The sequence below is a fragment of the Cebidichthys violaceus genome, unplaced genomic scaffold (genome assembly GCF_023349555.1).
Source record: "Cebidichthys violaceus isolate CVI_PGR_0920_01 unplaced genomic scaffold, fCebVio1.0.p SCAF_2, whole genome shotgun sequence".
In the NCBI taxonomy this organism is placed as follows: Eukaryota; Metazoa; Chordata; class Actinopteri; order Perciformes; family Stichaeidae; genus Cebidichthys; species Cebidichthys violaceus.
Window position 1 is genome coordinate 23,007,465 of NW_027176372.1, and position 14,574 is coordinate 23,022,038.

General features: G+C 45.0%; 1 protein-coding gene across 3 annotated transcripts in view; it reads right to left on the reverse strand.

Annotated features, from left to right (window-relative positions):
- Window positions 1-7,771, reverse strand: part of pdgfc (platelet derived growth factor c) — a 41,426-nt gene extending 33,655 nt beyond the window's left edge. The window contains exons 1-2 of one of the 3 annotated variants that reach the window (XM_068715202.1): window positions 7,193-7,771; window positions 6,826-7,027 (exon numbers count right to left, since the gene is read on the reverse strand). In XM_068715202.1, coding sequence (XP_068571303.1) covers window positions 6,826-6,937 — 112 coding nt within the window. In that variant the 5' untranslated portion in view covers window positions 6,938-7,027; window positions 7,193-7,771. Of the gene's footprint in view, window positions 1-6,825; window positions 7,121-7,192 lie in introns of those variants that run through there. The other 2 variants (XM_068715204.1, XM_068715203.1) reach the window with 2 other exon arrangements.
- Between the last annotated feature and the right edge of the window lie 6,803 nt (window positions 7,772-14,574).

Below are 14,574 nucleotides of genomic sequence, written 5' to 3' on the forward strand. Positions count from 1 at the left end.
ATCAATGTTAGCATTGGGACTATTTACGGCGCTGTGTTTATGCGTCTGCATTTATAAACCGTACATTTTCGGCTCTGGGAGCTCCGAGAGGCCTGCGCTTGACTCGCAATTGCTCATTTTCTTCTGGCTTTGTTTGGTTCAGTCTGCTTCATGTGGGGCCGCTTTGCTCGGTGCCAGCTGGTCAGGCTGTAGCTGCTTGAAGCATTGTGCAGAAACAGCCGATAACATTCACAAAGTCCTTCCGCTAAGGAAGCTAAATTGCTTTTCGATTCAAGTAATTTCATTCTGTAGATAAGACGGGGAAACATGATAGAAATGTTATCTGTATTTATTTTGCTGGCGAGAGAATGTGGCGATATCAAATCTGTATGAACTGCCAAAAGAAACGGCGGCGTTCAGAAGAAGCATTTTCGCAACGAACCATTGACAAAAGCCAAGCGTTTAAAAACGACATCGCCGAGCTGACGGTGTAACCCACAGCCGACGAGCCTTATCTGCAAAACTGGTAACATTTCAGTGTGCGCTTCTTATTGCAGGACAATGAGACCACTACAAGAACCGAGGCCGATAAGAAACTGAAAGAGGAGAAACCCTCGACCGCATCCAAGAGTCCATTTAAGGACATTTATTCATCCGGGGGCAATGTTTGCCGAGCATAAACGCGTTTCCTCACCAACACCCTGGTTTCTATTCACACTGTTTCAGACACACCTGGGAGCTGCAGGTACACCCACTGATACAGACGCTAAGAATGAGATGAAGGGTGTGCATGAAGTGGATCTACTCAAAAATGTGATTATGTCTGTTGGTAGTAACGACCCTTATGACACAGTTCTGCAGCAGTCGCACTAACACCGTTACAGATCTGTAACAAACATCTTTTATCTGCTGTCCAAATATTCTTGTCCGCCAAACGAAGTAGCCATTGTGCTGTCTGAGGCTAACATGTTGGTAATACAACATGCTATGTAGCTGTCGATATCATATATATTATATCGACAGAAACATATCTGGTATCCGTGGCTGTCGCACGCTGTAAACAGGCCGAATGAAATGATTGGACGACTCGCCCGTCTACCAACCTACCGGTCTGCCTGCGTCACGTCTTCCACGTTATGCTAGCTTGACAGCTGTGAGTAGTCAGCTAACAATAGGCATGTTTGCTGTTTACGGGCTGTCAGCGTTGCCAACCGTTACGTCTTTCTTGATAGATTCAGCAACTTTTTGAGCTGCTGCTGTCGGCTGCTTTCACTGGAACAGAGTTTGTGGGTTTGTGGGTTTTTTCAGCTGGATAATGTTTAAAATCTAGCGTACTCACACTGGTTTCTCCAATGTTACCTACCTAAGCTTGAATTACCTCGCTGTATTTCCTATTAGGACTTAATGTTGATACGTTACTGGTGGTTGGCGGAGCCCAAAACGGAGCTAAACGGTAAGGGTTCTTCTGGCGTCTGGGTTGCTTACCTGAGAAACAACAAACATGGTCTGACGGATGGGCGATGAAGATGCGTGTGAGGCTGCAGAAGTGTTGGCTTTGAATATTTTCATACGTTTGCAGCCAGCAAACTGTTTTTTACAGCCACTTCAAGTCTCCAGCGGATTAATCGCTCACAGGCACTTGATCGGAATGGTTCATATGGTTTGAGTACCACTTTAAAGCTGGCCTCAGAACTATTTCTATATTAACAATGGGTTAAATGTTTAAGTGGTTGTTTGAAGAGACAGACCCGCAGAAAAGAAATCACCCAAGTTCCACTCTGTTGCACCACTCGCACCGACCTCTTTTTCCAGCAGCGACAGCAAAAAAACACTCTGATGAATCCACTTTAAACCGTCTGCTCGGCACCAAACAGTGCCAGACAAAGTTAGTGACTAGCTGGTGAACAGAGTGGAACATTAGGCCACTAAAAAGCCGGATATCTCCCTCAGAGACCAAAAACAGAAAGGGAATACTGTACCGAAGATCATCAGGTGGTCAGAAACTGTTGTGCAAACTGTAATGCTTTCCCCTTATCGATCCCGTAAGGTAAGAATAGACCACCTTTGTGTTCGTAGCTTGTTGCGTTGCCCTCAAATGGTCAAAAAATCAGTTATTGCAGATTCACAGCATCACGCTGATCCACTTTTTAAGGTTTTTCTGCTTTTTTTGAGACCATCCAGTAGACCATCGATGGCCAAAGCGTCGACTTTAAGTGAAGAAAACTTCACTAACATGAATTCAGTCGGGAACAGAGAGACTCGGTGTCTGTGGAGAACATTTCTTCTCCAGCAGAGCTTAAACTCGTGACTCAGATCCCTTGAAAAGTCCCTCGGCTGCTTGAGGAGAGGCGGGGAGGAGACGGCGCTCTTGCCGCCTGAAATGACAAACAGCAGGCCAGGCGGCGGCGTGCTTTGCTTGCCAAATACAGCACTCCACGTTCAAAAAAAAGTGCTGACAGCGACAACATAGACACTGTTATCCAGGGTCCCCCTACTCTGCCGTGAGATGTTGAGGGGAAACACTCCTCCTGGCAGCAGACATAGGCCTGACTGTGTTCACTGGTCGGGGGTTTGTACTGCCGCTATCGTGGAAAAAAAATCACATAAACTGCAGATTTGGGGATTTTCGTTTTTCTTATTTACACTTTCTGGACGGATGGGCCAAAAACATTGGATTCATTGATAAATCATGCCTTGGCAAACCTCTTTTTCATACATGTAGGTTTCATCCTACAATACCGACTCAATAGCAGCCGGATTTCTTGGCTGAATTAAAAACTGCCCACGACAACGACGAACTGCAAAGGGCTGCATTCATTCATTCATTCATTCATTCATTCATTCAAAAGTACAGACTCTTCCAGCTTTCCCGGGGAAGACATCTGACCTGTATTAAAGAACGCATGGAGAGTCCAAGAACCGGCTAGTTTTCTTTCACCGCTTTAAGAGGCGTATATCGTGATTTCAAATTAAAAGTTAAGAGTCAAGCACTGTGGAAACCAGTTAAAATAACAGTTGGACACCGGAATGCCAGCTGGCCACAACTCGTAGCAGCGAGCACACGAAGGCGTGCGCCGCAATGTTTGGTCTCGTCTGGATAGATTTGGTAACTGAGAAGCAGAGAAACGTTTGAATTCGTCTTAACTCTTCCTGCATATATGATTTGAGGCAACCTAATATAACGCCTGACCTTTTTTAATGTCAATTCAGAAACATGAGCAATTTAATTATATAATAGGTTTATGATAATTATTATCATTTAACTTTCGTGGAAGACGGCTCTAATGGAAGAATACCCATGAGCTTCAGCTGGATGGATGCGCTTCAGAATGTGTCTTGTTATTGCAACAGTTACTGACTGCATCTTAAAATTGACCCAAAATCCAGCAGAAAGCATTATGGGGTTTCTACAAAGCAGAGTGTGCAGCTTCAGCTCACCCAACGGAATGCTCCGCTCTGTGATTAGACGGCTCTTCTCTCTGCATCGCGGGAGTTGAAGTTAACTTCTTCCCTGCAGGTTTTTTGTGTAGAGTATGCAGGGGGAGGTTGTACCTTTTTGACATTTGATGAAAGAATCAGCTATTTTCTATTCCAGCTAATCTTCAAGAGAGAGACTGAAGCCTCAGAAGCGCCTCAACTGTCAATCACCTCACATCGACAAAAACTATTCGCTACTTTTTTTTAAGTTTGCTATTAACAAAGTGTTCTCAGCCATCTATGAATGAACGTGTGATGTAGGCTACGCTTCACAGTGCACCTGAAAGGCCACCCAGGAGTCTTTCCTGTTTTTAAAGCTCCTACTTTAAACTGTTTGTCTGCATCATAATCTAATGAATGCACAATGCACCTCTGTATCTTCAACCCTGCAAGCACGTAGACGTCGGAAAGCTGCACACGTTCCCCACGGGCCCGCGACCCCTGCGACCCCCCGGGTTCTCCCCCCTAATCTCGTAATCTTTAGCAGAACAGCAGCCTCTGTGATCATTGGCAGGTCTAGCGCGTCGCATACCTTCCTCCAGCGGCGCTCATGGGGGGGGGGGGTATGTGCAGGAATATCTGCAGGTAATCCGCATCTCCTACGAATATTTGCAGCCGGATTTCTCTAATCAGACCCGGGCCTGTGCTTACGGGTGGGCTTTAGGTGGGGGGGGAGGGCGAAAAACATGGCCTTCTATGGGGAAGTGGAGCCAGACCGCGTGAATGAGACAGACGATATAAAGAGGAGCCCCCCCCCCTCCTGAGATGACCGGTACGATTGTGAAGAATGAGATGCATCTTCAGCTGGATGTGCAGCGTTACATAACCGTCACCTCTGCCAGCGACTCGCAGCATAGCAGGGAACAAAAAAAAGACATTGTGAACACGGTAGCATGAACAAAGGCCATGTCAGCGCAAAGGGAACGAGCTTATATACTTTAGTTAATACGCCTGCAGACAAGGTGCAGCTCCAGCTTCATTGTGATGTGCCTGAGTCTATTTGCAAAGACGGGAGAACATGTATTAAAAAATGCGGCTCTATTTAACACACAGACTTTAAATCCTGTAACAAATCACAACTCTGTCTGCTACAGCATTGCTGAATGACTTTTGGAGGAAACACACCATTTTTAGGGAACAGTGCTGTAACTGAAGGCTGCTGATGGCATCATAATGAGTTTCATATCCTAAAATGCAACTAATATCCTCAGCAAAATACTGATAACAACTCGTGGAAACAAGCAGAGACTTTGCTTTCACCTCATTTCTGAAACCACACAACGCATTTTTTGCCGCCAATGGTTTTGCTTAATAACCGTGAAACCGTACAGCCATGTGGCAAACACATGAGAATGACGTGTGCCATACGTGTTATTGTAACATAATAACCCTCAGAGGCGGAGGAAGGAAGTGTTCACGTTATTTATGACCACAACACACAAAAACGTACATTTCGGAGTTGGTGCCCGTCCCGTTAGCCTTTTAGAGACTTTTTGTCCGAATCATTTATTGTGACAGATGGTTGCTTCACACGGCCCCGGCCCTCACTGGGAGACAGCCCCCCTCCCATATCTTATGGAGTAATCAGCAGCCGCTTGCCAAGTTTAATACGACCGGGGGACCATAACTCTCTCTGCAACTACCACTAAACATGCCAGACAGGTCTGGCTCCCCCCCCCCACCACCCCCCACCGCCCCCCACCGCCCTTCAGATCGATATCAAATTGTTTCGCAGAGCATCAGCAATCAAGCGCGCCAGAACGGTGAGCGCTCAGTCAAAGGTTACAGACAGCCTGGCTAACTTCGCCCTCAGCCAATGTGTGACCGCTCTTTCAAAGAGTTCTTTGACAAGTTCAACATCTCTCCACCCCCCCCCCCCACCTCCTCCTCCTCCCTCCTCCACCTTCAACCCTCCCCCTCCTCCCTCTCCCCTCTCCCCTCGCTGTTGTTTTCCTTTCTCGGCCGTCCTGATTAAACCTGGAGATCCCGGCGGGAGGCTCTGATTTCCCAGCCCTGACTGTTACTGTAGTGAAGTCAGCCGCTGCATGTCCTCACACACACACACACACACACACACACACACACACACACACACACACACACACACACACACACACACACACACACACACAAGGCCAGTCAAACCCACCGGCTGTGGAAGGCTGAGCAATGAATGAAGTTTTGAGCGGCACAACGTCTGCAGGGCGCAGCAGGCCGTGTTGTTGCTTTTGAACTGGAGCCTGTAAGGTCCTGCTGTCTGTTCATGTTGTTGTATGAATCTCTGTCAATATGTCAGTCCAATACAAACGTTTGGCTATTTTCTGGCAGTTAATAAATTATGTATTAATGCTTTATAGATCACCTAGAACAGCCTTTCTTTGCTTCCGTGACTAGGTTAATCCTCCTGCACAGCTCATGCTTTGTCTCTGTAGCTAGAGCTCTTTACTCAACCTGCAAGACCCACCTGATGGATCGAGCTTCTACAGAACAAAGTTGTTGGACATGTGGACCAAAATCCATTTAACAAGTTAATCACCTGAACGTATACAGAGGTTGAACAGTCCACTGGTCCTTCTGATGCATTGAAGAGTGTAGAAGACAAAACAAGTGTCTGGAGAAGGATTATTAACTGATTTAGACAGCATACATATTGTTACACGTATTATTAGTCTTATCGTTGTATTAATAATTAAGTCAAACAATGTATCTAAATAAGTGAGTGTGTTGCACGTAGAATGAGAATGAGTCAGTGCATCATTGGGAAAATCTATTTCCTTTTTTTCAAGTTTGAAAGATGACCCCACCGCTCCCCCACTGCACGCGCTCCTGCCCACACACACACACACACACACACACACACACACACACACAAACTACAAAAGAACGTGATTGCCAAATTGCAAATGATGGCAAGACGTCATCGGAGGACAAGCGATCACTTAATGCAACTCAACGTTCAGCCTGAGGTGGACGTCACGTTAAACATTGACAGAAGTGGATTTCTGCATCTGATAGTGCAGCTCTGTGCAGCTCTGAGGGAAGCGAACTGCATCGCCCGGAGCTGCTGCTGCATGAATGGAGCCCTTTTTTTTTTTTTTTTTTTTTTTTTTAGTGATCACAGGGAAAACTTCCCCCCCCGGGGGACGTGGAATTTCAGAGGGTTTTCCCCCTTAAACATACACGGGTACACTTTAAAAAAGGTAAAAGGTAATTTTGCACTTCCTATCCTGGATAATGAAACGCTCCCATTCATGGCAGTTTGAACTCAAGCAAGATGTGCATTTAAATAGAATGTCTTCAAGCATTTCGTGTGTGAGAGAGTTCATCTGTTTCTAAATGTCAAAAACAACAAAAACAATGACAACTCACCGTTCTGCTCCTTTACACTTGGGGGGTGGAATTTGCTGACATGACTTGATTCAGCTTCCGAGCCATACTGTGGGAGAAGCGATGCAAGGAGGAATATGAATGGAAGGATCATTTGGAATAAGTGGTGGTTGGCGATCACAAAGCGCTGTTGACGGGATGGTTTGTATCACCACACACGTGCGTCGTTTACGGGACACCAGTGCTGTTTCGGACACATTTGGAGAGGGTAAAGGCAGAGTAGAATCCACATAATCTTTATCATCAGTCCTTCTGGGGAAAAAAGTGAAAGTTATATCTCCCTAAATCAAGACAAATCCTCATCCAAAGCTCGCAGAATTCGCCGCTTCTGCGTAACGCAAGTGCGCACCTGTTGGTTCTGAGATAAGTTGGTGACTGAGTTGGACAAAGCTTTGCTCTATGTAATTATAATCCTGGAATCAGTTGTAAAAGCGGCCGCATGTAGACATATCATCTACGGCACGAGATCCTTAGAGAAGCACAGAGGCATTTTGGCTAAAGCGCGCGTCCACCGTGCGTTCTTGACTCCGTCTGAGTAAATCCCCGTTGATCTTTACGCATTACAGCAAAAGCTCACACAGAGACAGCGAGAGAGCGTAGCAACCCGATACAGTCTGTACCCAGAAACCATTCGCAACACCGAGGCGGGTTCTGTTGTCCTGCGAGGGTCTCGAGTCATAACTCGGTGGAGACTGAGATAAAGTATCGCTGCTCGGCCGGGGTTGGGTTTGCGGAGACTGCCAACAGTCGGCACAACAGGTGCTGTACATAAAGTACAACTTCCCAGCCGAGGAAACTCCCCGGCGTGTTAACTATTCCGCTGCTGCTGCTGCTGCTGAACCGAACTGGTCCAATGAGGTGTTTCACCCACTTTCAGCTACGAATTAGTCAGAATCCAGTTCCACGTGTTGCGAACAGTTTTACGTGTTTCTAGTCCAGGAAAAGTGTCTCCAGATAACCGAGCCGCGCCGCAGAGTCTGTTATTAACGAGGAAGTTGATACAATGGAGTCATTAATATAACTTTATCACTCAAATAGCAGGTAGGAGATAGGAGGGGGCATGTCTGGAGCTCAATACGAAACAAATAAATACAAAAAAGTTTATTGTCTCATTCTGCTTTTTTGTCACAAATTCTGAAATCATTAAAAATGATCAGTGAATGTGAAAAAAAAGTTTAAAGACTAAAGTTGAGAAGATATATTTGTACTCACTCTCTGTCTCACACAATACACAAATATACATTGTAATGTACAAAGCTCACTTTTAACACTGTGGTCCATTTGAGGACAAACATGCACTTCCCGCTGTGTGTCTCTGTTGTCCCCTCTGCTAGTGCTCCTAAATATCTCATTTTTTCTACTCTATTGGGCGTCTTGCATTTTTTTGTACCCAGTGCATCATGGTCCGTCAAAATTCACAACATATACATGGTTAGAACAATGAACTCACATTAGGAAGCTTCACCATTCAAAACGGGAAACTTTCCATAAGAAAAGATGCATAAGTACGCTTGTTGTATAACCATGGAGTGATTGTTTAAAGCCTTGATTCATCCCCCCCCCCCCCTGTAGAGAGATGAAAGATAGATGAGCGCCCACACTCCACACTCTTCAACACGCCATCGTGCATTCTGCCTAAATGTTTCTGTGGAAGGAAATGTTTAAGAGCTTCTCAATTTGTCATATCAAAGCAGAGACGCCGCTTGGAACAACACTCCCTCCTGTTCCCAATTTCCCTTCTCTCCGGCACACTGTTGTACCTCATCAACTGCGTTTCATGTGGTTCCTCCAGTTCTATTGTATGGCAACCCCCCCCCCAGTGTATGGTAAGTCTGGTGCAGCACAGACACAACAATCAAAGGGGAGCTGGAGACATATTGAACCCATTGAGCCAGACACATGATGCAATGCTGCAGCAATTTACCCCCCCCCCCCCCCCCCCCCACCAGTCTCACATAGCTCAGAAACTACCACCTCAAAGAGAGCGGCCGTCTCCCCGGCATCAAGGTATGAAGGAAGGTTCTGTGGTTTTTTAATCAGAGTTAATGTCTGGGAAAAGAAGACACGGGGCATCGATACAGTCACTTCATACGAGCGTTTGCCCCCGTGGAGAGGGGCAAATAGAGGTCTTCTTGTGCCTGCTGCAAGGGCCAAGGCCCTTTGTGTAAAGGAGGGTATCACATTCCAGCCCCGCAAGGGCCTGCAGCAGATGTCAGCACTTCACAATGTGGAATCCCTCTCTCTTTCGCACACTCATAACACACTCATTCACCCCTTGAGGGTTTTGTCTGTAAAAGCTGGGTATTTTGTCTCGTTTGTCTCCACATTTGATTGCCGCTTCCATGGTGGTCTTGAGGAAACGCGGAGGCTTTGATACAAAGGAATATAATAAACAGAAGGAAATTAGAAACAAGGCAGACCTTTTTTGGGTCACGGCTAACGCACGCAGAGACATGCCAAAGCCAGGAGGGCTCCAGCGTCCGCCGGGCAGGCTGGAGACGGAAATGTATACAGTGGGAGAACTCACAGCTAAATCCCATTAGACTGGCTTTGCCTTTTTTTTTTTCGGGACACATAACTGTCAAACGAACAAATGCGCTCTCCCGATCGGTCCCGTGTTACACAACGCACCTGTCACTTTGTCTGCAAAAACACCCGTTTTGTTCCAGGTGATATGAAGTGAGCCACAAGGGAGCGGACACGCTTTGCCACATCCAGATCGCAGCTCATTATTACATCTTGAGGAGGATAAGGGGGGGGGGGGGGGTCCTTGAGATGACTTCATTTATATGGTAAAAACCTCCTGCAGCAGCAGCAGCAGCAGCAGCAGCAGCAGCGTGTGCTGTGTGGTCCTGCGTTGGAGGAGTTTACGGAAACGCGCCAGCAGAGGAATTTAGAAAGAAATGACTCACATTTCCTCTGAATTCAGAACAAATTGAAGTGTTTTACATTCATTGTTATGCCTGATGAGTTGTTATCATTAAATCACACAGACTCAAGGTTGCGCTAATGCACTAAGGGTGCTGTGTCCTTCAGCATGGGGCCACACTTCTGTATCAGTGAGCCGTCCCATGAATATTAATAAAGTCTTCTGCTTAACTTTGAGATCATGGCGATTGCCGTAATTGCCCCTGGCTGCACTTGGCTTTGAAACCAGAGCCCCCTGGTGGTGCCCCTCAGAGCTACAGGCAGTTGCCCCCTTGAACACTTGTTGAAGCCACTGAGGGAAATGTCTCAGTTCTGGACAAGACAACATTTGATTTGAGTCTAGTCTCATTTTAAGAAAAGCATATTATCATGTGACTCAAATACGGTAATGCAGACACAAATCAGTATTTAATACTATTAAACTTTATGCTCTACTACATATTCTTTACCCCACCACATTCATTTGACAGCTACTTTTCACATTTTACATGCAAAACATATGATCAGGTGATAAAACATGATGCAATGCCTGATTAAACACCTCATAAACATACTTAACATGCTTCTTCTTGTCTGGATGCCAAGGGCTTCATCGGCTTTAAGAAAACAATCTGAAAGTGTGTTTTTATTATTGTCTGCTGATAATCTGCACATCTAGATTCATTCTTGTTGCCTTTGTTGCACTCAACTGTAAGTTGGTGACATTGTCCGTTGGTGGTCGTCTGTTACATAACCCGCTGTACGATCTGAGATGTTTAGTTAGCAGTGGCTACCGGTGGAGGGTGAGGGTGTTCTAGCAGCAGCCTATAATCGCACTACATCTTGTTTTCTTCATGTAATGACACCTGTTAGTACGCTGCATCTCATTTTCTCCAGCAGAAGAGCACCCCAGGGGTCACTTCATCATGGCTCATACCGTAGGGACATCCTAAGACGGCACAGCTGCTGTATTTTCCTTCGAACGCGGGAACACCAAGTAAAATCTCTCCGAATACAATGACACCCAGAGGTGTTCCCAGCAAAATATGCTGAATTATGTTTAAATTAAAATGACCCAATGTGCACATTTCAACAGCGTCACAATATGTTACAAGTTTCATGTTATTTGGTTTATTAGTGCCGACGCATTTACATGAAATCATCGATGACATAAAATAGTATTAAAGAATGATTTGTGTCCACATCCTGGACAGGAAATGGGAATTAAATTAAAGTTAATTTAAAATTCAAAACAGCCCCTTTGAGTTTTTTAAATCGTTCACTGCAAGATATTAGATTCCAGTTCATTAGATAATTACTCTCCTAAATCAAATCATGTATATACAGGATATGTAATGTGATAGGGTGTGTTGTGACAGAACTTATACTCTACAGTAGTACTTGTACGCGAGGCCCCAGTGGACCAGAACTCACTGAATTCAGCGTGTCAGTGTGTTGCGCTCCACACATTAATTACACCGAAACACGGATATTGTTGTCTGATGCGTTTCTCCTTTACATTTATCTGCAGCCAGTTGCTTCACAGCAGCACCTGAGCTGCACTTGTTCATCTTAGGACGCCGTCTGACTCGCTCCGTCCGTTATCGTTCCTGGATGCTCCGAAAATGAGACGGGAGTCTGCGGCGCGATAGTGCATGCTGGGAAGAAAAACAACACATTTATGTGTTTTATTATGATGTTGGAATAATATAAACATTGGAGAAAGGAAAATGAATCACAAGATGGATTGCATTATAATATGTGTTCCCTGATAACAACAGAGGAGCCATCATGTTGCAAGCAAATCACTGTTTTGTTTCATATTTCATACTTTGGAAAGATCCTCTTGCTGCTTGAGAATTCTCCTCCTTCACCAGCCAGAAAACACTCCCACTGAACATCTCTCTGGCTCCATGCCGCCATCATAATCTGAGTCTGGATGGAATGTTCCTTTTTGCTGCTAATGTTGTATATCTGCATGATAAAGTGCTTCAGTCGTAGCACGTATATATTTACGGCTTTAAACACACTTTGGGTTTACAGGTCAGGTCAGGTCAGGTTCAGCATTCAAAGGGTTAATAATCCCTGATCGATGACTGAAGGGAGAACTCAGGTACCAGCAGGACGCCGATACCTGAACATGTCAATGCTTACTGGGCCGCTGTAATGAGGGAGCTGATCCCGAACTCAAACCAGCAGAATTTATTCTTTTACGGAAACAAAAGAATCACATCAAGATTCTAGAACCACTCACTTAATAGTGATCCAGTAGTCTGGTGGGGGTTTCCAGTTGAAGCCTAAACTCAGCTTTAACAAGCTATACATACAGTAATATTAAAGAACAAATAGACCCAGTAGCACTGTAACAACAGCTGGTTGTTGTGTGAAAACCAAGCTATACAGTAAACCTTGTTTTATATAAAAAAAAAGTTCAATAACATCAAAAACATATTCTGGGTATGGGGTGCTTGTAGAAAAAAACTCATCTATAATTCATATGAAGGATGTGCTGGCAAAGAAAAGCGGTTCATTGTTTTACTCCCCTTGAGGATCAGATCCCACGATCAACATTTTTACAATACTATTCACAAATAACAAGCATGCATCTCCAACATGCTACTATTCCCGTATTCATGCCTTTACCCGAAACATTGCAGAATGTTAAAATTCATCAAATCCCCCCTTTGCCCCCCTCATCAGTCCTGCAGGCTTTCTGTTCCATCTTCATCCCTTTGACGGAATCGTATGACGTCTGCTTCTTCTTCCTCTTCCAGGGGATTTATCTCGCCACCGATCTGCTGTTGTGTCCGTGAACATTCTCTGTGGAAGGAACGAGCCATCGCTTAGCAGCGCACAGCGAACGAGATGTTCAGTGGCAGCGCTTCACTCTGTAAAAAAAACTTCTTTTTCTCCATTTGAGTAAAGAATGTGACAACACATAGAACTCCCCTGAGCCTCAGTAGTGAGGCAGAAATGTGCTCTGCATGCCAGGTATAATACCACAACAGACTGCTTCAATCCAGCCCGACAGATTTCTGGAACGCCGCATGCTTGTCCATCAGACGCGTGGCTCGCAGCCTGCTGAGTGAACACTTTTTTTTTTTTGTGTGTGTAGACAACACAAAAGGATCCTTGTGCTCCATCGCAAGCGCCTTGATTGTAACACCAGAACCGTGACATAAATCATTAATCTCTACATGCATGTGGTGCTGATTAATTTGCGCACGCAAATGGAAATGCCTTGTCAGGCGAAATTACACCGCCAGGGGATCGACGTGGAAAAGGCCGCCCAAGTTGTTTGACGTTAAGTGATGGATGAACGAGATACCGGTCGAAAAAATGGCCTCCGTGTCGTGTTCTGCTATGAATTTCATTTTTCACGGAGGAGATCTGGCTTCCTGTTTCCAATCGACTCACAGAATGAATGAAAAAATGACACAAACTGTTTCTGGTGTTTGGAGAACAAAAAAGTTAAAAAAAAAACCCCAAAAAACCACAAGCAAGCCCAGGCGCATGCTGCGGTTTAATGGGAATTATGTTTGTAATATGATCGCAATTTCCAGCATCGCCATGATAATCAACTGTATTTGGTACCAATTTATGATTCCATGACACCAGAGTCTACATTTTTTACACGAGCCACATGGGCATCCGACGCCAAAACCGGAAAGCTGAGATTCAATAATACATATAAGCGGCTGATAAATACTAATAACCATCCTTTATTGTCCATTTCAGGTGAGGCAGCAGGAAGGGAAACACACCTCAACGAGTTCGTTCACGATCAAATGGACAGTGTGTGGCTGCTCAAGGAGAGGGAGCTCCATCATATTAGCAGATGTCAACATTACTTTAAGCTGATCTAAGCCTTTCTCACACACACACACACACACACACACACACACACACACACACACACACCATTTTGACAAGAATGAGCAGTATTTTACTGGGTTTTTTTGGTTCTAATCGAGCCTTGAGATTTTGCTCACCAGCTGCAGAAAGCTCGGCTCCCTGCAGAATACTTTGCACTTCAGAGGAACATCAATCATGTGTGGCATAAAAAAAAAAAGAGTCTTTAACGCGCTTCATGAACTCCAAGGCTTCATATAAAAATCGATGATGAGACCGTAGTAAGTGATAATATTTGGGGAGCTTGTAACTGCTCGGTCCTTTGCCAAATATCTTTCTTATGAAAGCCAGTCGTTCATTTATCTGTTCTTTTTGCTCATTCCGAGCACAAGCCAGACGTTCATGAAGGGATCTCACACCGCCGAGATCAAAAACACGTCAACCTGTTAGGAACTCCAGAGGAACAGAGCTGACGGCTAACATTGACTAATCGTCCTGGGCAACAGCAGTTCAGTCTCTGCACCGCTGACGAGCTCCGTTTAGTCGCTGTACTGGGGTTCAATCACATCACAGGGTCTTCATCACGTCACAGGGTCTTCATCACATCACAGGATCTTCATCACATCACAGGGTCTTCATCACATCACAGGATCTTCATCATGTCACATGGTCTTCATCAGCAGATGTAGTTTGTTCTCCCTCTGCTCATGAAGATCATGTGATGTGATCGGAATCTTTTGGACCAGCGATGGGACCTCGTGGTTCAGCAAAATTTGACCAGATCTGCAAATTAGCATTTTTTTAAACGTCGATGGTATTTTTCCATTGGACCTTGGAATCCTGCAGAAAATGTGGCAAATACTTGATTTGTTCAGCAAGATAAACTCCATGAATGAAAACCACTTTTTTGATCTTTGAAGCATGAATACAAATCGGCAGAAGAACATTTGTTAGGCTTTACTGACATTTTAT